The 23,742-nt window shown below is 44.7% G+C and overlaps 2 protein-coding genes across 2 annotated transcripts; both read right to left on the bottom strand.

Moving 5' to 3' along the window:
* Nucleotides 1-1,413: 1,413 nt before the first annotated feature.
* On the bottom strand, nt 1,414-15,563 carry LOC142813974 (receptor-type tyrosine-protein phosphatase F-like). Its single transcript, XM_075891939.1, has 7 exons — nt 15,323-15,563; nt 13,295-13,585; nt 11,904-12,170; nt 9,361-9,578; nt 7,493-7,571; nt 3,021-3,281; nt 1,414-2,264 (listed from the first exon to the last, which is right to left on the bottom strand). Exons 1-7 carry the CDS (start codon nt 15,558-15,560, stop codon nt 1,870-1,872), a joined length of 1,749 nt encoding a protein of 582 aa, XP_075748054.1. The 5' UTR covers nt 15,561-15,563; the 3' UTR covers nt 1,414-1,869.
* A 2,877-nt stretch (nt 15,564-18,440) lies between these two features.
* Nucleotides 18,441-21,750, bottom strand: LOC142814401 (uncharacterized). Its single transcript, XM_075893142.1, has 2 exons — nt 21,654-21,750; nt 18,441-18,866 (listed from the first exon to the last, which is right to left on the bottom strand). Exons 1-2 carry the CDS (start codon nt 21,702-21,704, stop codon nt 18,441-18,443), a joined length of 477 nt encoding a protein of 158 aa, XP_075749257.1. The 5' UTR covers nt 21,705-21,750.
* Nucleotides 21,751-23,742: the final 1,992 nt, after the last annotated feature.

Here is a 23,742-nt window from a genome sequence, read left to right as displayed (position 1 = left end):
ATTAACGACTGACAGACATATACTGCCAAGGAATGTATAGGGTATGTATTTAGTAAGTGAATGTAATGTAAACATGAAGAAATCATAGTGGACGAAAAGATCACTTACCACAGCTGCGACTTTCGAATAGCGCGTCCGATGCTCTACAAAAGCGCACTGCATAGACACACTGCATTGCGGGTGTAGAGAGAACCAAAAAGGTAAGCCTTTGGGAATATCTTGTTTTTTCTATTGTTTCGTTGGTGTTATATGTCCTTTTCAAAAGCCCTTTCCTGCTTGAAGGCTCACCAACTTAGCTCGAGTGAGGCATGTTCAGACACGTCTTTTCGTTCATAGAGTAAAATATAGGCACTGGCAGAGGCGCTGTGTCGATATGTGAACCATGTACAAACGCCTTCACTGTCGGTCATGTCACGGCTGGTTAAAGAGCTGCAAACATAACATGAGGTTGATTGGTTTAGCACCGCATTGCGCATATCTTGGCACGTCCTGCACTGCAACGATTTAAGTCATGAAGAATGACTTCATGCAACCACGCGAGTGCTTCCTCTAATGTTTTAGGGACGAAGCTCCTTATGGCGTCACCCGATCGTCCCGTTATCGCAGTAACCCACCACAAGTGGCACATACTCGAGAGAGATGGTATGGGCGAAGCTCCTCAAGACGTAGGTCATGGTCATCGATGTATGTAGTAGGTAGCCACCTCTCGTTTAGTTCTCGGAATGTCCGCTAGATGCTTTAGTTCTTGGAATGTCCGCTAAATGGCGGTATTTGTATATAAATAATATATCATGAAAAGATGCGACGTGGTGGCACTTGGAGTGTTCACTAGACAGACGGACGGATGCACGAAAGGATGAACGGACGCTTCGCTTCATTCATCATCATTCCGCCCATGAATATGCTATTTTTTTAACGCAGCTAGTCCAAGGCTTCATTTCACACTTGTTACAATGGTGGTAATCCACCAACTCAAGAACGACGTCAGAATGACGGAAGTACAACGCAGCGCTCTTGCGAGAAGCGTGGTCATAAGATCAACTTTTACGGCGCTTCTGTTCCAGAAACGGAATCAGGGAAGGGGGCCCTTGCTGGAGTCCTGGAACATTCAGCACACACCTGAAAACGTGAACTAGTATGCGTGTGAACGTATACTGGATACTTGTGAACCAGTATATATGTAAACGTATACTGGGGCCACTGCAAGCAGCGCCCCCATTATACGTTCAGGGCCTTCGAATTGTGAGGGAAAGGAAGAGCCCAAGTGGTAGGGAGAGGTCAGGACACGGCGATGTTTCTTGGACCAACAGCAGTCACCCCCTGAGAAACGGACTGAATCGATCCCGAAACGTCGGGCTCTTTAAACTGTGACAAGAGTGAAGACATTTCTAATTCTTAAGTCTTGCACCCAACTTGACAGATTTTCGTCCAAATGTTTATTTTTACATGGTATACACGCATGCTGTAAATCTTTTCGCTAGTTAGAGCACACTGATAAAAACGTAATAATAAAGTAACAGATAACCAGTGTCCTTGTCATCTTTCGATAATGATTAGAGACGAAAAAGCAATAATTTATAATAAGTGCACTGCTGTCACTCTTTCGATCTCCTTCAAGTTTTTAATGTTTAGTTATTTCTAGAAAAAACATTTTACCGGCATAGACGAATGAAGGAGACAACATGTGATCCTAAGAACACGGACCCATTGTAAATTCATCTAGGAGAAACGTCATTGAGCGCATATGATAATAGGTGCTGCCTCCTCTAATAATACAGGAAGCATTCTTATTTCGCAGCCCGCAACATCAGGTGATCCCGAATACCATGCGGCGGCACGCGACAGCGAACGCAATTAACGCAAAAGCGTTCACTGGATAGTGTTAGTAGCAACCACCATCGTGGATGTCGCTGGCGGTGTGTCTATCCGGAGCGCCCATACGCGCGGCGCATCGTCAGCGCCGCACGTGGTCAGGGCATGCACTTCCACCACGTAGCTTGTGGATGGTGTCAAGCTCCGCAACGTCAGGTGCGTGTCCGAAGTGATCTCCTCCCGGACGCTAGTTGCACCGGGAGAGTCCTGCTGGAGCACGGGTGCCCAGGACACCAGGAAGCCTTCACCGTCGTCACTGCCGCTACTACTATTGCCAGTGGGAGCAGCGGCAGAGGCACACGCTAGGCTCGGTGTCCACGACACAAGCACCGAGCCGCCGTCCAGGAACGTGTAGGTCACGTTGGGCGGTGATAAGGACGGGACCGCCTCCACTGGCGATGAACACGACGAGTGTCATAGACGACAACACAATCACGAAAGCATCTAATCTGAACGCATAACACGAAGTTCTGAACAAGTTCTCAAGCATGCAACCGATCTTAACTACGATGACTCTAATGTGCACAACAAAAAAAATTAACTGAAAGGGGTTCTTATGCTTTCGCTAAAGCGAATAGACAGTGCAAGCCTTATTTTTCTCGTCAGTCTATATAATGAGCCTCCCCCCTCCGAAAGGTTTATCCATCTGACGTAGTCTTGCACTCTCTTCTTGATTGGGTTCACTGCTGACCAAGTGATGGTGTGGTGTGATACGTCACGATTTTGTGGCAAATCAGGACGATGAGCGATGTTATTGTGACTTAATCAAATAATGATAATTTTTAGCATCACTTATGTCGCCACCGACATCATCAGACGCTGATGCCGCTGACACCAATGGGCAATTATTGCGTTTTATGAGGCATCTAAAGCTTTTAGATTAAAATCTCTAGTGCTGGCGTTCACTAACGTCATTCACCGCTCTTAATTCTTGGGTTGAACTATATAGGTGGCTGACCTCGGAAGACCAGACAGTTAGTGCACTGTTACTTCAAATTTTGCAACTGCTGCGTAGTTATTTTTTTTTCTTTGCACGACACAAGTGTCACTAGCGTTGAGCTTGCCATCCACACAGCTTGTTGTATCGCTTGGTGGTGCATGTGATTGCGTAGCCTAGTTGCCATTGAAAAGTGGAACCACGTCCTCACCGTGTTTTCCGGTCTTGAAGCGCTTTCTCAGCACCAGCGCCATGCCTTCGTAGCGGAAGAAGCGCAAATCGTACGTCCGCCATGGTTCGAGTCCTTGCAGACGGTGTCGACGTGCGCTGCTGTTGAGCAGCACCTCGTGCGGGCACGCGTCCAGCTGCTCGGGCTCGCAGCAGGTCAGCAGCACCTCTTCGACCACTTCGTGACGTAACGTCCACGTCAGCACGGCCCACGTCAGGCCGCTGCTAACGTTCACGTTCATGCCTGCGTCACAGGCGCTTCGCTCAATGCGGTTCACATCGACAGCCATGATTGTACGACAGCCACGCACTGCAATCCTGCAGAGATGTATAAAATGCTAAAGCGCCTCTCCGGCACTTGCTGGTTTTCGAACTTCACGTGATGTCAAGCAGTATGCAACAATGGGTTCAATAGATAAATATAAAAGATTTAACGTCCCAAAACCGCTTATGATTATGAGAGACGCCGTAGTGACCACCTGGGGTTCTTCAACGTGCAACTAAATCTGGGCAAATGGGCCTACGGCGTTTTCGCCTCCATTGGAAATGCAGCCACCGCAGCCGGGATTTGATCCTGCCACCTGCGGGTCAGCAGCCGAGTACCTTAGCAACTAGACCACCACGGCGGAACATGGTTTTAATACCGTTTCTTGGCAAAAGTAGCATATTTGAAACAAGAGCATGTTTTTTCTTGGCCAAACGTTCCGGCTCTGGTGAACACCTATACATCAACAATAACCACGCGTTAAAGCATTATTATAGTTAAAACATGCAAATTATCATTATATATATTATATATTATATATTATAATATATTAGTATAATATATTATAATTATCATTATATATTATATATTATAATATATTAGGTTTTACACCACAAAAACACGAGATTATTATCAGGGACGCTGTAGCAAAAGGCTTCAAAAATTTCGACCATTTGGTGTTCTTTAACGTATGATGACATCACACAGACCATTTTGACTTCATCAAAATCTGACCAACGTGAACAGAGTCGAACCCACGACCTTCAAGTCAGCGGCCGAGCACCGTAGCCACCTTTGCACCCAGACGGACTCTAATTATCATCTTAATAGTGGATGCAGGAAGTGCGTTCAGCATAGGTAATCAAAACCTAGCATTAATTTATTACTGAAGACTACTTCCTATGTTTTGTCAGAAATTATGCAGCAAAATTTACTGGCGTTCACCTATTCTTAGAATCTAACTAAGCTACAGCGCCGATCCACCTTTGTGACAGATTTTAGTTATCAATGTTATTGAGAAACTTGGCGTGCACTACAAAAGATTTTATGCAGTGTACATGCTTATGCGCGTTAAGTGGAACTCAAGCTACCAACAAGCTTTCTCTACCATATGTGGCGTGGGAACATTCAGCTGTAAGCAATCTTTATTCAGATAGATTTCTGCTAACTTGGTGGTTTTGGTTGATTATCGATACGTCATAACCCCTTCAGTCGCTGCCCACACATTATGATCAAGCTCCTTAATTAAGAACCAAAAGCTTGAGCTGGCTTTACTCTTATACCAGCAATCATGCGAATTTCAGCTTGATTTACGCTCGCTCCTCAACAGCTTGCAATAAAATATCGCCGAAGTAGGTACAGATTGCTGTATTCTCCACTAGTGATCATCGTGAATAACTATCACAATCACTGATCCCAATCACACTTCCCCGCTTTTCTAGTGTGGTGGTTAACGCACTTGGCTGCTCACCTGCTGGTCACGGGATTGAATCCTGGCTGCGGTGGTTTCATTTCGGATGGAGGCGAGAAAGCTATAGGCCAGTGCGCTGAGATTTGGGGCACGTTAAAAAACACAAGCTGGTCAAAATTTGCAGAGACCTATATTACGGTGTCTCTCATAATCATGTGCGGTTTTGGGACGTTAAACCCCAGTTATTATTATTATTATTATTATTATTATTATTATCCCAATCACACTGGATCATAATCAAAATTGCTCACGTGCCACATAAATGCTCATTCTTCCACAGCTGTCAATAATGTGTTAATAATCATTGGCTTAACATGACTGTATTATAATTCAGTGGGTACAAATCTGCTCAACTGCCATCAGGACTCCAGCCAGCTTTTAATAATATTCCGCTACGAATGCAGCATTATTTTTTCTAGTTGCGTCAACGTCATTACCTGCTGATTCCTTTCAGCATTTTGTGTCCGCATTCCCCAAAGCAGGCTACATCGGGCTTACATCTTTTTCAGTAACTATCCCAAATGCATAATATAATATTTACCCTTTCCTCGTCTAACATTCGCGCATCTTCAGAATCCCACTATTTCTGAAAGCGTGTGCGGCGACTGAAAGGGTGCTTTTTTTCAGCAATAAAAGCGAACGGCGAAGCCCACATTACAAATACCTATATTTAGCAATTTGGCAAATGGGCCATCGTTCCAAACGCTCAGACAGCTTTCTCACAGAGCACGCTGCCAACGTACTGGTGGCGCGAAAATTCATAGAATCAGATGTCATGCGTTTAAATTTAGTGTTGTGCTTTACGACTGATAAGAGAAAGTTATTGTCTTGGGGACAGTGAACGGGATGTGCTTTTTTGCAGCAGTACAAAGAGAACAGCAAGAACGCTTTGCAAGAAAATTCAGTAAATATGAAAAAGTATCTACAAAAACTCTCTGGACATGTATGGCCAACTTCGACGTTATTTATGGTAGTTAAAGGCTACATTCTGCATTCTAAAAAGGCATAAATAGTGATACAAAATTGTGCATTGAGAAGGGCTCCAGTCAACCACATCACCAATAAAGACCGAGCCAGTGGCCGCCATAATGCTGCATCTTAAATCCTTGTTTGCACTTTCTGTGCCCTGAAAATTAATTAGAATGTTAGTGGGCATGGTGAAACATGAAAAACGTGAACGCAGAATTTGGCAATCAACATTTTTCTGATCGTGCTTGAAAACAGAAATGTGAAAAAATGGCAACAACTTCAATTGACCTTCCTTTCCTGAATCTCTGTGCGAAATGTGTATTTTGTATACGAGCTGCAATATTTTATTTGTGGCGTTTCCTGGAAACCACCATTGAGTGAAAAACTGTATTTTACAAAGAGTCGTGCCTAAAAACACCAGATATAATGTCCTGCGCATCCACTTCTTTTTCCACACGTAGCTATTGCGTCAAATATTCACCTGTCCTTTTTTTCTTACAATAAATTCAATATGCTAACAATAAATGCTAGCATCGTCAAAATACTTTATGCATTTTTCCAATTTGCTTATTCTTCCTGCACTCTCGCAAACAGAGTTGGACGCTGCTACCTCTTGTTCACTGGCGACAACATGGCAAATATCTTGAATGTTTTTTTTTTTCATGGAACTTAGCATTGTTCCTTAGCTTTTTATACAAGCCACAATTATTTTTTTTTCTTGAAAACCACCACGTTTAAGTTTATTTGGCAGTACATTATGGTTCGCAAGGTAAAAGGCATCACAAATGCGTTTGCATGGTAAGTTCTTTCTCTGAAATATGTGGGCTTGCGGCACGTCATGTTCTGTACCACAATATAGCACCTTTGCTTGATCCCCATAAACAGTAATCAAATGAAAAAATGTAATTTGTAGCACTACTTTTGCTTACTGTGCTTCAGGAGACCGTATTTAAGGGTCAGTTGTAAAAATAAAAATGCAGCAACCCAATCGCACTTGTTCAATTTCACCAGTTAACTTATTTTTGTTTGACATAACTTCACCTGCATTCCTCTTTATCGCTACACGCTCGCCTCACCTTTTGTCGGCAAACTTTCCCTGCACATTCGCCAATGTGCCGCTTTGTGCAACGCTGTCCGCTGTACCAAAATACTTGTTGGGCAGTATGTTCATCGACTGCACAGAAAAACCGCCTTTTCCAATCTGATTGCGTGGTCGAAACAAATATTGTAAGCACCAGCGATTATCTAAGAATCAGGTGGCCAATGGTGTCATAATCGGTTTTATCACCTCAAGGCAGCGGTGAGCGTCGTCGCCGATCGCCTCTCCGGCAATCGGTGACTGCGCTCACCACTACCATTGCGATTTGAGATATGCAGCTTTCACGGGCTGCATATCCACCGTATTTACTAAATAACCATAAATTCTGACCGTTTAATTTTTAGCCACCTCAACAACGTGTCAGTATTTAACAATACTCCAGTATTTTCGCGAATCCCGTTTTCTTTATTGTAAGTTTCAACTTCTGTGGATTATACTAGTTTTATCAGTAGTGTAACTAACGTTTTGTTTATTGTTACATGCGTCAGCTTAACAATTGCCTACAATGATCCCCGTTACAATGATCGACCATAACCACAATTATGTGGTGATTGTAGGTCATCTTTAGTTATTCTCGCTTTTCGAACACTTCAGCAAAGTGGATTCAAGTACATTCACAAGAAAAGGAGACTGTTGAGTGATGCTACTCACCGGAGGAGTAGGAGATCCCATAGGCTACGGCCTCCTCTCCGGCCAGGAAACTGCCGGACCAAAGATTGTACGCAGCAACCTGTTTTGAGATTTCGGGGACACCTTAAGCAACAAGCCGCTTCCAGCTCTCAACGAAATATCAAATTAGGTGGTGTGAGGTGCGACGTTCACGAAAGCACCAAATCGCACTACTTGTAAAGATAAACATCAAACCTAAGGAAATATAAATACGAAGATATTCGCAGACTGACTGGCGTTCTTTTTAGGAAACTTCTTACCTTTTGTAACAAGTGAGGTGCTTATGATGCATACTTTTTTTTCAATTATGATGTATAACAGCTTGATTCCTCAGTTTATTAAAGAAACAATGAAAATAAACCTTCCTTATAGCCCCTCTGCCTATGCATCACCTCTTCCTTAACCACCGTGTCTTCCTCTCTCTTATACACTGCATTTCACCCACTCTCGATTCTTTACTTCCCAGTACTTCCAAAATTGCAAAACTGCACTATTTTTAAAAAACCACGCTAATAACAAGCGTCAGTAGGGTTATCTCTATGATCTAATTTTATTTGATGGTAAATTTGTTCAACAGTGAAGCTGCAGTAGCTTCTTTTATCTCTGCTCCCATGGTCTAGAGGTGAGTGTGAGGTTCGGTGTAGAGGATGAGCCAATGGACTGCGTGCCTGTAGTTGTGAGGATGATGTTGAAGCTCGGTGGAGAGTATGAGCCAATGGGAGGCGTGCCTCAAGTTGTGAAAGGTGACGTTGAAGCTTGGTGGAAAGAAAAAGTCATTAGCAGGCGTGCCTGGACTTGTGAGAGGTGATGGTGAGGCTCGGTGGAGAGAATAAGCCAATGGGAGGCCTGCCTCGAGTTGTGAGAGCTGGTGGTGAGGCTCAGTAAATGGGATGAACCAATAGAAGATGTCTGTAGTTGTCAAAGTTTAGAGTGAGGCTTGGTAGAGGTAATAAGCCAATGGGAAGCACACTTGTAGTTGTGAGAAGTGAGGGTGATACTCAGTGAGGAGAATAAGATAATTGTAGGCGTGCCTAAAGTTGTGAGAGGTGACGGTGAGGCTCGGTGGAGAGAATAAGCCAATAGGAGACGTTCCTAAAGTTGTGAAGGGTGAGGGTGACACTATGTAGAAATGATGAACCAATGAGAGGCCTGCTTAGAGTTGTAAAAGCTGAAGGCGAGTCTCGGGGAAGAGGATCAGCCAATGGGAGGCGTGTCTTGTGTTGTGAGGCTTATGGTCGGCAGAAAGCGCGGTTAGAACAGAACAATTTCCTAGTGTGGATAGAAGTGTCAGAAAGAAGCTGTCTTCCAGGAGCAGTCTCTGGATGGAGTGGCGACGCCGGCATGCCATGTACAGCAGCACGCTGCTTCCGTTCTACTGCAGCCACAATTGTAATACATGAATAATACGCGTGCTTGGCGAGCGGGCAGGCAGTATGAGCCACCATTACACAGTAACAATACCGTTGCCTATCACTGTCGCCAATAAGCAAATTCTAAACCCATACGTTAACAAATACTGCCAATCTGATACAACTGAGAAATACTCAGAAAATACTTGCAAAACGTCAGAAGCCTTACCAATACTTGCAAAAAAACAAACAACAAAATTTGGCAAAGGAGAGCATCAGTTTTGCTATTTTGACAGCTTCCAGGAGCAGTCTAGATTTTTTTTTTTGCCAGTTTGGTTCAATGAGTCATTGTCAGTAAAGATTCTGAGGCAGCTATGTAACCTCTACAAGCCCTCTTACCCGGCATGTGGCCCCGTTTGTTTTATTCTTCAACAAACTGTTCTGTTGCTGCAAATGCATTTGTTCAAACAGCAGGCACATCACTCTCGCGATTGTACTTACCTGCACGGTGTACGTGTTCAACTCCTCGACGTCGGCGATGACTAGCGAGCGCAGGTCTCTGGAGCCGAGACGCAGTGACTCCCCATCGCCGTAGAAGGTGTGCCACTTCACCAAGTACCCGTCCACGGGGCCCCGGCCCAGCTCGGGTGGGGACCAGCGCAGCTCTAGCGCCGACGAATTCAACGGAGACACATGCACGTCCAGTGGGGCACTGGGACCTGCGGTGGCCGCGTTGATCAGACACGCCTGAAACCAGACTGCTGCAGCCGGTGACGTCACGAACATAATAATAATAATAATAATATTATTAATAATAATAATAATAATAATAATAATAATAATAATAATAATAATAATAATAATAATAATAATAATAATAATAATAATAATAATAATAATAATAATAATTCCTGACAAAGGTAGTACTATGAGAAACGCTGCAATGGAAGGCTACGGAAATTTCGTCGATAAGGGGGTCTTTAACAAGTATTTATGTGTAAGCATGTGTCCCTCTAGTATTTGTGGTCAATCGAAATGCGGCCTCAAAGGCCAGGATTATATTCTGCGACCTTCGCATAAGCAGAGTACCAAAGCAACTCGAGTTCACTAGTAAGCAAGAAATGAAGTCATTTTAATTGTGACTGGCAATTTCGGATCGAGTTCACCAGTCCAGTTCACAATAAATGGTCACAAACATTACGTTGCCCCTTTTAAACTGACAGGAAGTTCGGGCTAAAATAAAATTGGGATGCTGGAAACGGAGTTTAGCTATGAATAGTTGAATGGTCGAGACTGACGTGTGCTTTCCCAAAATCAAGACCCTTTTCTGATATTTGGTGGCTAAGCTCATTATCCTGTCCGTACAAGAATAGAGCGCGAACATTTTTCCTTGTAACTAACATCAGCCACGCGCAATTATCATGAGATACGTCTTCTTCAACCACAGTTATGTGAGCATAACTAAGTAACCTAAATGCCGGAGGCTTCACTGTGGATGTCTTATCCATTTACCACCACAGTAGCAAGAACATGCATTAAATAGAGGCTTAAATGGAAGACAGTTTTTCTCATATTAGTAAATTACACTTTCATGATTCCGAGACTGTCACGCCTACCGCGAGAACACGTGTCGCATGCTAAGAAAGCCAAAAAATAATATACAGGTGACAAAACTACGTTGAAATTCTCGCACAAAATGTCGACACGTCATAAATTTTTGACGTTGTATACTACGTACCCCGTAGATCTTAATGGTAAAACTTTAAGGCATAGACCCCGGATGGGACTATATACTTCACATACCAAGTTTCAGAAAACCTTGTTGTGTCAATGCCACCAAAATACGAGAAACACACTTTCAAATCCATGGCTTCACGCACAGGAATTCGGGCAAGATTTTTTACAAATGAAATGTTCGCTTCCATTTTCGCTTTATTAATAAACTTGTCATGGTCAAATAAATGGCATCAGAGTTACACTTTACCAATCTACATCAATCTTTTGTTTCGCTTTAGCGTTCTTTCAGCACTTGGAAAATGCGCATGTTAATAGCTTATCAAGATGACACATTCATATTTTCCTGTTTTAACCTTATCTCAATACTATACATTGTCACAAGGTTGTGACAGTGCAGCAAGCAGACCTCCAGTATATACGCAAAAAAATAACACGTTTTTGAGCGAAAATGGACTCGGACAGAAAAGGGACAGGCTGAGCGCAACGATGTCGTCGACCACATTCGTCGGTAATCTGATAAGCCGTAAGGCGCGTTGACATTTATACGCGTGACATAGACGACTCCGGTCTCATTATTGATTACGTTGCCATACACATCCACAATGAGCTCTACTGCTCATGAAGACAAGGACAGAAATACACATTTAAACTACCTAAAATTCGATTGACCTGGTCCGGCGCGTCCTTCGGCGAGGTCTTGATCGGCTCCCTGCGCGTTCCACAGGCGCCTCTCTTTTTCTTCTTTTGCCCTCTTGTGCCACCACCTCACGTGACACCTGTCGCTGGCTCCCCTTCTTTTCACCGTCCTTTTCTTCCTCGGGCGCCCACTCAAGCATTTCCAAATTCCTCCAAAGTTCACACGCACACGCACTTACGCCACACAAAGTTCTACCATGCATTACAGCAGTACATGAATTTGTCTAATCTTCTCAGATTCGGCTCCACCTGGCTTCGTGTAGCTCGGAGATTGGTGACGAGATGGCAATTAGCGAAGGTTTCATAGTTACGCTTCCCCACCTTAATCATTTTGGCTCACCAATCCAAATCAGGTTACGAAGTTCCAACTAGTTTGTTTTTTCATTCGAAACAAAACCGAAACAGTGCAAGAAACATAGCCACAAATGTGTTCGAAGCCCGCAAGCACGAAGACTAGGCACATCTATGTACTACTTACCATTCCCATGGTCACTGAACGATCGGAGCACCAGAGTCCTCTCTCGTTAATGTTAGGAAACTTTACGACACGTGTAACAGGTTGGTTCATTTAAAACAGAAAGAAGCGCGCGAGGCAATTTATACAAACTCACGTCCAGGTGGTGACCGGTATACGGTGTAGAAGAGGAGCGCGTCCGACGGGTCGGTCACTTCGACGCTAGCCTTCGTCCAGGGCTGGCCGTTGGCTATGACCTTTCGACTGTCGTGCACGAAGAACTTCTCACAGCTGCCGGCTTGGGCACCTTCAGCCAGGCAGTGCTTGACAGTGAACACGCCCATCATGATACCGCCCTGCTCGACGCTGGTCCAAGACAGCGCCACCGCCGTCCACATGGAAACCACCAGCTGGAAGATGAGCCCTGTGATTCAGAAGGCCCATTTAACTCCTTTGACTGTATAATAATTGAACCATCCTTGCTTAGATTTGCTAAACGCATTGCCTCGTATGAGTTTAAACCTTGAACTACAAAAATAAAAGGTAGAAGTTATGCTTGTAGAGAGCAAGCTCTTTAATGGGCAAATCCGCTCCCAGAAAATTAAATACCTCAAAGTAGAAATGACCCTCTCAGCACACCAATAGCAGCGATTTCAATCAGCAGCCGTCAGTGAAGTGATAATCGGCGGGAAAGGCCGTCTATTATACATCAGTGATTTCATCTTCCACTGTGATCGTTGGTAGTCGCCTAAGCTCGCGAACGAACTTTGCTATTCAAAGAACAATCCGAGACAATCGTGAAGCTTCCCTGAACATTGTGACGTGTTTTCGCCGAACGTAGCACAGTGTGCGTGTGTTTTTTAGGGGGGGGGGGGGGAGCCGAATAAATCGAAATAAAGCAATAAACGCGCGTCACAGTATCAACAATTCCGGCATTAAAATAGCGCCCCACCACAGTGGTTTAGTAGCTAAGGTACTCGGCTGCTGACTGGCAAGTCGCGGGATCGAATACCGGCTGCGGCGGCTGCATTTCCGATGGATGCGGAAATTTTGTAGGCCCGTGTGCTCAGATTTACGTGCACCCCAGGTGGTCGATATTTTTGAAGTATTCCACAACAGCGTATGGTGGTTTTGGGACGTTAAACCCCACATATCAAATCACCAATCGTTACACTAGCTTTTTGGCGTCTGTGCGATAATCTGTGTGACTTTTCTAATTTAAATTTCATTCATCGTCCGCCACGGTGGAAGTGGCTTGGGTAATTGGCCGCAGACCCGAAGGTCACGGCTTCTATCTCGGTCGTGGCGGTCGCATTTTGGTAGAGGCTAATTGGTAGAAGCCCGTGTATACTATGCGATTTGCCAGTTCCCGTTCAAGTACATCAGATGGTCAAAATTTCCGGAGCCCTACACTACGGCGTCTCTCACAATCATCGGTTTCGCGCCGTAGAACCTCTGATATTACTACTTTCATTAATGAGATTTCATGAATCAGACAATGACGTAAGTGTAAACAGGCATTGTTTCCACACAGCATTACACCCTCACCCTTAGGAGGCGTGAATACGATGGCCTCCGCATGCGGTCCTTCCAGGGGTGTGTCCTCAAGCACATTCCTGGCGCGCACGCGGAAAGTGTAGTTCATGGATGGCTGCACGCCGTTCAATAGCACGTGTCGCGTCTTTCCTGGCGTCTCCAGTGCCTCGCACGAGAAGGTCGTACACCAGGACACGTCGTACGCCTGCAGCAGTCCCCGAGGCTCCTTGGGAGCCCTCCAGGACAGCAGCGCCTTGCCCCCACCCACTCGGTCCACGTGCAGAAGCATCGGCTCGCTGGGTGCTGCAAAAATATACCAAACTCGGTACTACGTGACGTCAATAGACGACGAAGATAAATGACACGTTGAAAAATGATAATCTCGACATGCGTGTCACGTAAAACATGACTACACGCTACGCTCATAGCGCCGTCGCGGCCGTTTAGCTAGCTTCACATATACCGAATTTAGTATTAAGTGGCGTGGATTGACGACTGAGCTCTAATGCCAGGCAAAAACATGATAATTATGACATTATAGTCACTAACGGCATAATTTACGTTCGCCTCGTAACGTTGTGCTGATTTTAATGTGACCACTCAACCTTGTCTATTCGTGCTTCACATATCCCCGATTCCCACTGTACATGGGATCTACCAGTTTTTTTCTCTGGTACAGTAGTTTTTCCCACTTCCCATTAATTATGAAGCAGAACTGAGCATCCAAAATCGCGGCATTGAGTTCCAATGTGTCCCTAGATTGCTTTTTACACATTGTAAAGGGGCTCTTTTAGCCTATCATTAAGGCACTATCTTATTTGGCAGGTGTACCTCTTGCCACATGAAAGTGGCATTGAGTAAACAAACCCCTCCTCGCATGTTACAAACGGCGTTTTTGTTTCAGTTGGCATGACAATTGCACGTTATTTGAGGGATTGACTGCTTTGCGAATCCGCTGTATCTTATCCGGCACTGAAAACACCACCACTTTCACGCTACCTTTTTCCCCTAATTTTTTTTCGTCGTCACGGTATTGTCACTTCGGTGCTAGCCGGCAGCGTCACTGTTCTTGATAAAAACTAGAAAGTCATCTACTTAACCATATACCTTAACAACAATACTTTGGTCTAGCAATCTCATAAACAATTGGTCATGATATACAATGCATATGCCACTAAGGATTAGAGGGTGACATGATCCAATACAGACACTATTGCTCTGTATGTATGCCCTATCATTGAAAGAAGCAAAAGTCGGCTTGATACAAACGACTGAAGCTCTAAGAGGCTACTTTTTAAACACCTATATTATTCGGGAAGGCTACAACACCAAATGAGGCAATGGCATCGTCAACACTCTGTAACAACTTCCCATGTGGCAAAGAGTAATATAGATATCTGAAGGAATATTTTAAGCCCTTGTCATTCTGTTCAAGTAAGTTGACCAAGATGTCTGATTACCTTATTAAAAAGGGTCATCAACAGTGACAGATGAACTTTTCTTGCAGGAACAATGCCAGTTTTTTGCCATATTTTTCTCTTATGAATATAACTCTCAGGGGGTAATCAACATTATGTGCTTTAGTCGTGAAGAACACGTCAAGGCAAAGCTTTTCGCACGAATGGACTGCTTTGGCAAGTTTTCTTTTTTCAAAACCAAAGGTTACGCACAGCTTTCTTGCTTGGGGTTTAACTTTGCGAAAATAGGTGGCGTTCTCGGCTTTAACGTGTGAAGGAACGGCTGTGGTTGCTTTTCCGATAAATAAAGAGTTAGGCATAATGACAAAACATCTATCTTTATTACAAGATACTAGGACAAGCGAATTGATTTAAAGCACCCCATGACTTTCTTCTTTGGCCGTATTTTTAAAAGAAGACTTACAAGCCAAAATAGCTTAGACGTCATCGGCCCTACTACGTTCTGATAAAAACGGAAGTTTCGCCGTTTTGCTTAACTCCTTCTTTCGCTCTTTAAGTTTTTTAAAAAATAATTCAAATCTTCCTTATTGATCACGAGTATCGATATGGTATACGCGCTCACTGTCTGGCCTGGTTCTGAAGCGAGCTTTGAAGAGCAGCGCCGAGCTCGTCCCTACTGTCACGTCATAAATAAGCCAAGCGCCAAGGTGGGTGATGACGACGCCGTCGGTGCCCGAGCTCTTGTTCTGACAGGCGCTCAGGCCTCCGACCCAACAGCACCACGTGACCTCGTAGTGCTGCGGTTCATCTTCGCCGCGGTCCGCGAGTGTCCACAGCACAAGCGCCCTCTGCGGCTCCATCAAGTCTACCGTGAACTTCCATCCTGCAGCCACGGAAATCGTCGATTTCGGCAAACACACAGTAAATCTGTTGTTAACTTCAGTTCTAATATATATTACTAGAACATTACCCATTAGCCTATCTGAACGAAGCGTCCACGAAAGATGTCCTACAAAGTTTTGTGTTTCAACCTACTTGACGTAATGATTTTCCACTAAGTCACCAGCTTCGGAAATATACACATAATCACAATCCGCGCATGGCCCAGCGCTCCACTTTGAGATCCGTTTCTAGCAGCACAATCATGACGTAAGGCAAAGAAACGTGAAATTTACTGGATTCGCTGAGAATTCTTCGGAGGGACGCGCAATCGACTGGGGAAAGGTCCACGTTCTTGCAAGAGATAAAGGACTGCAACAACGCCTTTATCTTGACTCGCTCGTGAAACAGGTCATTCCAAGCACTTTCAAAGGGAATGATGGCGATCTGGCAGCACTGTGTTCGCGCTTTCTGTGTGATATAGTGAAGTGTACACTCGTCAGCAAGCTTAATTCGAACTATCCGTCACATGACCTGAACACGTGTGACTGATGCCAGCCGGAAAGCGCCATGCACTGTTACCTAGATACTAAGGAGCTTTCCAATGGGGGCACCAAACTTTTGGGGCCCCGAAGCCCTTTGCGTATGGACGCTTTGAGTGATGATGATTTGTAGGGTTTAATGTCCCAAAACCATATGGTTATGATAGACGCTGTAGTGGAGAGCTCCGGAAATTTTGACCACCTGGGAGTTCTTTAACGTGCACCCAAATCTGAGCCCACGGGCCTACAACATTTCCGCCTCCATCAGAAATGCAGCTGCCACCACCGGGATTTGATCCCGCGACCTGCGGGTCAGCAGCCTAGTACCTTAGCCACTAGACCGCTGTGGCGGGGCAGGACGCTTTGAGTGAAGCAGGAGCGCTGTGTTTTTGAGTGGGGTCTGCGGCGCTTTGGACACACCCGCTCATCTATGTCACTCTAGTCTTGACCGTGAGCCGTCGCATCAGTGGGTGCCGTCACGTTTTTCCGACCCAAGTCTTTTGTAGCAGGCTTTAGGGCTCCGGCTAAATTCTAGAAGTAGCGTCCCCAACCCAAACCCCAAACGCGGTGTGGGTGCTGCGCATGCGCAGTGGCCTTAACGCTATTTTCTTGGGACCCCAAACTTTTTGGGCCCCTATTGGAAAACTACCTATTACCTCGGCATGTTTGGATAGCACATCGCCATACACATGGTAACATTTCAGCAACAAAACCACATATATACGTGGCGCTGGCGTCAATCAAACCGTTTTAGGACACGCTGCGGAGATTTCAAGTTAAGCTTGCTGAGGTGTCCAAAAGGCGAACTGCTCGGACACATTTTCATTGTACTTATGAAAAGCCTCCCGTGGGGGAACCCAAACTACCTTTTTTTTTGCGCTTGTATTTTAAGTTTTCACATTGGTCGGCACAGTGCCTCGGTTTTTCCACCTTCACTGTGCATTGTGCTTTATAATCACGCCGAGTCCTATTGCATACTCCTCGGAAAGTCAATGGGACATAATAAAGCACGAAGGTCTATAGCTTTACAATGGCACCCGGGTTGTAGATAAGGGGAGTTCAGTGCTGAAAGCTGCGGATGAATTTATAATCTCTCGGCAAAACTTTCAGTAATCTAGCGTAACTTTAGGTGGATTATTTGTGACGGCACCGAATGCTTCGACGTCTGCGAGATGCAATTTTCATGGCGTTATGCATGCGTATACTATAAGAAAGCAAGACAAGAGCTCTGCATAGTAAGTCACGCTTGCGTTCTATATTTGATTATCTTCCACGGCCGTGTGCAGTATTACTGATATAAAATCTGTAATCTAAGCCACACAATACCTCGTCTTTACAGAGTGCCGAAAAACATGTCTTAGTGACCCCCCCCCTCCTCTCCTTTGACAGGAAGCTCTTTCACAGGTTGTGTGCATATTCTTTTATGAGGCAAGCTTGCTGCATATGAAACTTAAATAAAGTTTCAAGTTTGTTGCATATGATAAGATGTTGCATAATATCTGTAGGAGGTATGTATAGAAAATCTCGCGGCTGCTTTCTTTGAAGTACCGGGGGCTCCGTGGTACGGGCTATCTTCAGTGCAGAAAACGTCAGTTTCACCGCAAACTCGAAGCAACGAATGCGATAGCAAAATTATAACGTTATAATAAAAGGGGCGAGCGTTCTCTCTTTATGAACCGTAGCGGCTGAAACAAGCGTCTTTTGTGTGGTCTATGGCCGCAACGAACTTCACGATAACAGCGCTACACGTTGCCGTTTCCGCCACGAAACCAGTTGCTAATCCCCTCCAAATATACGTGCGTGGCAGCGAGTGATCACGCCAAGTTGGTCATAATCCACATTTCCTGCCAAAAGCCTGCAGAATTGCAGACCTTCCGTCCGGCTCATCTACATGCGCCTTTCGTGTCACGGGGCGACCGGCTCGTTTCATCTCTGCTCCGTCTGCGTTCGTCGGTAGCTCTCGCGTGCTTTCAGTCGCACATAAAAAACACGACATGCGGGGCCATGTTATCGATTCGCACTTTTTACGGAACATGACGGCAGCGGCGACGCCGACGGTAGAAATGTTCATGAAATGTCCATACACTTGTTGTCGTAATGAAGAATTAAACACACGGCATGTGTACTACACGGCGAAATACTCCTGAAATGTCCATATAATTCTTATCGTAGCAAAAAACATAAAACGCATGATATGTGTACTGCATAAAGCATGTGACAGACTAAACTTCATGTGAACTAGGAGTCGTGTCGAGCATTATGCCTTGCAAAAGTAAACGTTTGAGCCCCAACGTGACAGAACAATAATACTGCCCCGCGTCACTGTAGTGTTTGCACGTTCGGAATTGAGCTGCTTGAACCTCCTTGGTCCATACCTTCTCGCTGGGCCGACCGCACCCTGGCACATTCGGCGTCTCGACTGTAGCCGCCGGCCGCGCATCGTCGGCGAGCGCAAAACACGTACTCGGTGGCTGGCTCGAGCGCGGAGGCGCTGATAGCGGCGGGCGAGGCGCCGCTTTCGCGGCACAGCCAGCGCGCGCCGCCGTCGCAGCCCTCGAAGTCGGCCGTGAAGCCCGCGCGCGACACGCTGCCTCGGCAGAGGCAGTAGACGGTCGTCCGGTGCGCCTTCTTCCAGAGCAGCTCAATCTGCGAGTGGCTCACGTTGATCAGGTACGGGCTGATGGTGTTGCCGCACTGCTCCTCATCGGCTTCGCGGCTGTGCACGTTGCCAGCGAAGGCGACGGCCTGCGAGATCCATTGGCAACTCTTATCGACTCTCTTGACTGGAGCTCGTATCTTGGAAAGAAACTTTTGTACGATTCATAGTGATAACAGACGTCCGCAAGTTGACAGTCCTAGCAAGCTTGATGCAAAGCTTGAAATTGGTCTAACTGGTAATACATCTTCAACAACCAGTTGTTGAAGCCGGCAAACGACAAGAAAGGGAACAGAAACAAGCGCTAGCTGTCTCTGTTCTCTCGTCCTCTGCGCTAGTTGTGGAAAATAGCGGGAATGCCAGGTTTCTCGACCCATACTATCTGTTTTTTTTTGTGTGTGTGTGTGTACTGGTAATCAGTGTTTGGTACGCCTTTCATTTACAATAAAAAGACACCGATTAAAAGATACATTGACCGCAAACTAATCAAGGATGTTCGACACAATGTCTATTAAACTTTAGAGTGTGATGTGAGTGGCGCGTGTAGATGTGCTAAAAGACTACGTCTCTTGAGTTGACTGTGCTGTGATCATTAACCCCCCCCCCCCCCCCCCCCCTCTGATGGGCAGCCCTGAGCATGGCCAATTACGCAACATTGGTCGTATTAGGGCGTAAAATAGCTTGACAACAATATTCGCGGAGACACAAACAAAATAAATGTAAGAACACTTGCTAACAGGCACCTTTTGGGGAAAGTAACAAAGGGAAGTTTTATTTTAGATGCCATGATATGTGCCGTTTAGATGATAAGAAATACCGAGTGGCGTGTTAGGGTGAAATTTCTTTGCTTTTATGGTGTCCTCACGTTTTGTTAAATATCACCAGCCCTAAACGATAACAATAGCAATGAAATAATTTAAATCAATCTTGATATATGTATACTTGTACTGGAACTGGAGACTAAAATACATGTCACAATGCGCGCTTTTTAAACTGTCGAGAAGGCATGATCTTGTACGCTTTTTTTTTTTACTCAAATAGGGGGGGGGGGGGGCTGCGCGTAAATTTTCCGTTCACGAAGTTTGCCCAAGCTTCGAACGATTGCATGCGACGAAAATGTTCGCTCATTAATCCTCATAATCATCATCAGTTTTACTGCTTCCACTGCATTACCCTAAAGGCCTCTCCCATGTTCCGCCAATCAATCTGGTCCTATGCTTTCTGCTGTCACGTTATACCCACAAACTATTACGTCTCTTCTGCCACCTAATTTTCGGTCTCCCATTCATGCATTTGCCTTCTCTTGAAATCCAGTCTGTTACTCCTTATGACCAGCGGTTTTCTTGCGTATACACGCCACATGCGCCCTGCGCATACCCATCTATCTTTTTAAAGACGATAGTCTTTCTTGGGGACCTTCGACGAAAAAATTTTGGTCTGTCTCTCTGTTTGTACATTTGTATGTTTGTCTGCCCTAACGATACCTTAAACGGCACCAAACGGCCAACCCCATTTGCAGCGCCCACCAATATTGCTCAAGGTTTAGCGTTCATATTTATGCGATTGTCAAATAAAAAGCAATTATTGCGCATATCTGAGTCGCCATAACAACACATCAAAGTTTTGTATGTTTGCTTTATACTAGAAGAGTCACACACAATTAACTCCAAGGAATGTAGCGCTTATCGCGCTGCGCTGACAATGCAACGCGATGCTCAAAAACGTGTTTCCAGCGCTTTGCTACGACGTCACGGTGGTGGCACCTGCCCATCGCTTTGCGTTCTACACCTTATCACCTCCGAGACTGGCGCGCATCTTTCTGCGCGGGCTGCAAGCCCTCGTTTTTGAAGATAACTGCCAGATGGCGCTTGTGTCTAACGTGCCTCGATGCGCTCCTAACGCAGCGCCTCCAGAATACCCTTCACCGATTTTCCTGCGCAGAACATCAAATAAACGTTTTTGTTCACTCTCTCTAGATTCAAGACTATCGTCTTTCGACTACATTTGCGGTGTAACATGCAGATTTGGAACCAATTTTTTTTCTTTACTTCTAGAAAGCTGCACTGCACTCTCTTTTTGTCCCTGCACTAATTAGTTTCCTTGCCATGGCTCACTGGCCGTCCTAACTTTAACCCTTTTCGTGAGCCTCTAGGTTACTGATCCGCAGGTAAGTTCCAGCAGATGCAGCTGTTATGTGCCCTTCTCTTGAGGGATAGTAGTAAACATACAGCTCGTGATTTGAGAATGCCTGTTGATAGCCCACAGCTCCGTTCTTCTTTCAGCATGTACTGAATAATAGAACGCGTAAAATATCCCATCCAAATACACGCGGCCATTATTGTACCGTTGCTACCACTTTTGAGTAGGGGCCCACGGACGAAAACAGCTCTCCCAGGTGTATAATGGCATTACCCAGATAATACTTATACATAATAAGAAGGCACACAGACATGATAGGTTGCGTGTAAAGAGTTTGCCAAAAGTGCTTAAGAGGACATCCTCGTTCATTGAGCGTGGTTATTGGTCGTGTGCTCAATTAAGTAGGAATATTTCACAAATCCATCGCATCGACTCGTCTTCCTTTAAAATGTTCGCATTGTCACTGCTAGGCCGTACATACTCCACGTGAAATAGAAAGGTAAGAATCTGCAGACAGTGCATGACTACACCATGCATGTACAGCTACACTGAAAGTTTATATCCTATAAGAGACTGTTCGAGCATAGAACGGGGCTTCGGGGCGATAAACAGCACCATAATAATTGCAATTCTCAGGCAGTCAGAATTCTGTCATCTATTTGTTATCAAAAGACATTGCCCTTCTTTTCCGCACTTATCAAGGATTACGGAGGCAAACAACTCTTGCGATCACTCACCCAGAACACGTTACACGCTGACAACGAGATGATTACAATAGCCACAAGCATTTTGACAGCTTCCTGGGGCTTAGCAATTTCACTGTGGCTCCACGGCCAAAGGAATCTTCTTCTTCTTTGTTCTTACGATTGTGCCCCCCGAGAGCTCGAGGTACACGTTTGCTTCTTTTTCGTGACTAATATGTGGAATGACAAAATGGTCAAGGTTATTCAAGCTCGCCGAATTCACAAGGAGGGAGAGGGTAAGATAAACGTGGGGAGGTTGGTCGGAAAATTGTGACTTAGGCCACCGTGTATAGGTAACGAGAGTAAGGTTAAGTGGGAGACATAAAGAGAGCCAAGTAATCGACAGGTGGCAATAAGTTACAGTGCGCCGCACGTTGTCTTATGAGCGGATGTTCACTCTGCCCACACCACATGGTCTATCATGGTCTACACATTCTACACATCGCATATGCTCTAGTGCTGATAATCGAATTTTCTCACGCGCAGAGAGGTCCATAGATTTAATTAAAGGGCGTTAGGTGTGCGCAATCGACCCATTCCCGTGCACCCGAAAGCTCCTCCACTGAAAATAACCGAAAGTGTGTACAAAATGTCAGCTATGATTGTCATTTGCAAGCCTTCATTTCCCATATATAATATTGTAGCGACGTGAATATACAGGTGAAGTCGTATAAAACAGATAAAGAAAGCAATAGCAGGTCTGTCTTTTTATTACCACGCGCCAGACTATTATCTTACAGTTTGGCCTCCACACTGATAAAATTGTTCACCATTCCTCCCAGAGCGTTCCTGTTCTTTTTCGTTACTGTCTTCGGTATAAAGCGTGCAAATGCCCGTCTGTTAATCTGTTTTTTTTTTGTTTCCCCTATATTACGGCACATAACTACTCTTAGGTGAGGAGTCTTTTTTTAAATTCGTTATAATTAATAAACACTCGAGTATGAGAGCATCACGTTGAGATTGGGCAAATAATCTTGAATATAACAGGTAAGTGATCACTGTTCGTAGCACAATTCATCGCTGTTCATGATAAACTAGTGAGTGATGAACTCACAAAACTGAAATTCAAAACTGAACTAGACCAATCACAAATATAAATAGGCGTTCTTGAGTTCAGGCAACACAGATTGTTATCCACTGTCCACTCCCATAATATTTTACTGCATCGATCAGTTATAAAACCCCAACACGTATGATGGGAATTAAAATCACCAACCAGAATTTCATCTTTATAACTGGATGTCACTGCACTGTCCAAACATCAAGTATCCAATACGCCTCTAGGAAAATATGTATTAACTAACAAAAAAAGGCAAGCAGCTAGGCAAAGTGATTTCTAAAGCGAGAATTTCACTTTCAGGTGTCCTATTCTTAAATGCGATTATTGCCTTGTGACTTATTCTATTACTAATAAAGAATGCCAAACCTCCATCTTTCGTTGGATGGTCTAGGCGAAAATATCCATAGCTAATCAATTGAAAATACTGTGGCAGTGACAGACAAGTTTGTTGTAGTGCAATAAGGCCTAAAGAGAATTGTGATACCAAATATATCAAATCAGATACTGCTGCGTGAATCGATCGGCAATTTCAGTAAAAAATTTTAAGAGATCCTACGGTTTCGTTAAAATAACCTCGGTGACTGCCTCAATTAAAATATATTCTTTAGGAAAATCTGTTTTAGAGAGGCTCTCTTTTTGGTGTTTCGTTTTGTTTTTGAATGAACAGGTAAAACGCCTTCGTTGGAAAAAGGGGATTGCACTCGCTTTGGCGTTCGGGGATCTGTATTCATCTCATTTGTGCTCTGATTTTCTTCCCTGATAAGTTCGCTTTGAATCAGAGTGACGCAATTTTCTAAACCTGCATTGTGTGCACTCTGCGATGGCATCTCTGATTCAGGCTTCCTTGAGTTCTCAGCAGGGTCACTAGTTTGAGGTGATAGGCAGATATTTTTCGCAGTTCCAAGTACTTGGGACATCTGATTCGTGAAAATTTGGGCCAATGACTCACAAAGGTTCGTATCAATACGTTTTATTGCCTTTTCCACTGCCTTCTCAATTCCCTCTGCAATATGAACAGAGAGA

This window comes from Rhipicephalus microplus, chromosome 4 (assembly GCF_043290135.1).
Source record: "Rhipicephalus microplus isolate Deutch F79 chromosome 4, USDA_Rmic, whole genome shotgun sequence".
NCBI classification, from domain to species: Eukaryota; Metazoa; Arthropoda; class Arachnida; order Ixodida; family Ixodidae; genus Rhipicephalus; species Rhipicephalus microplus.
Note: the sequence above shows the minus strand (reverse complement) of the source record. Positions and strands in the feature narration are given on the sequence as shown.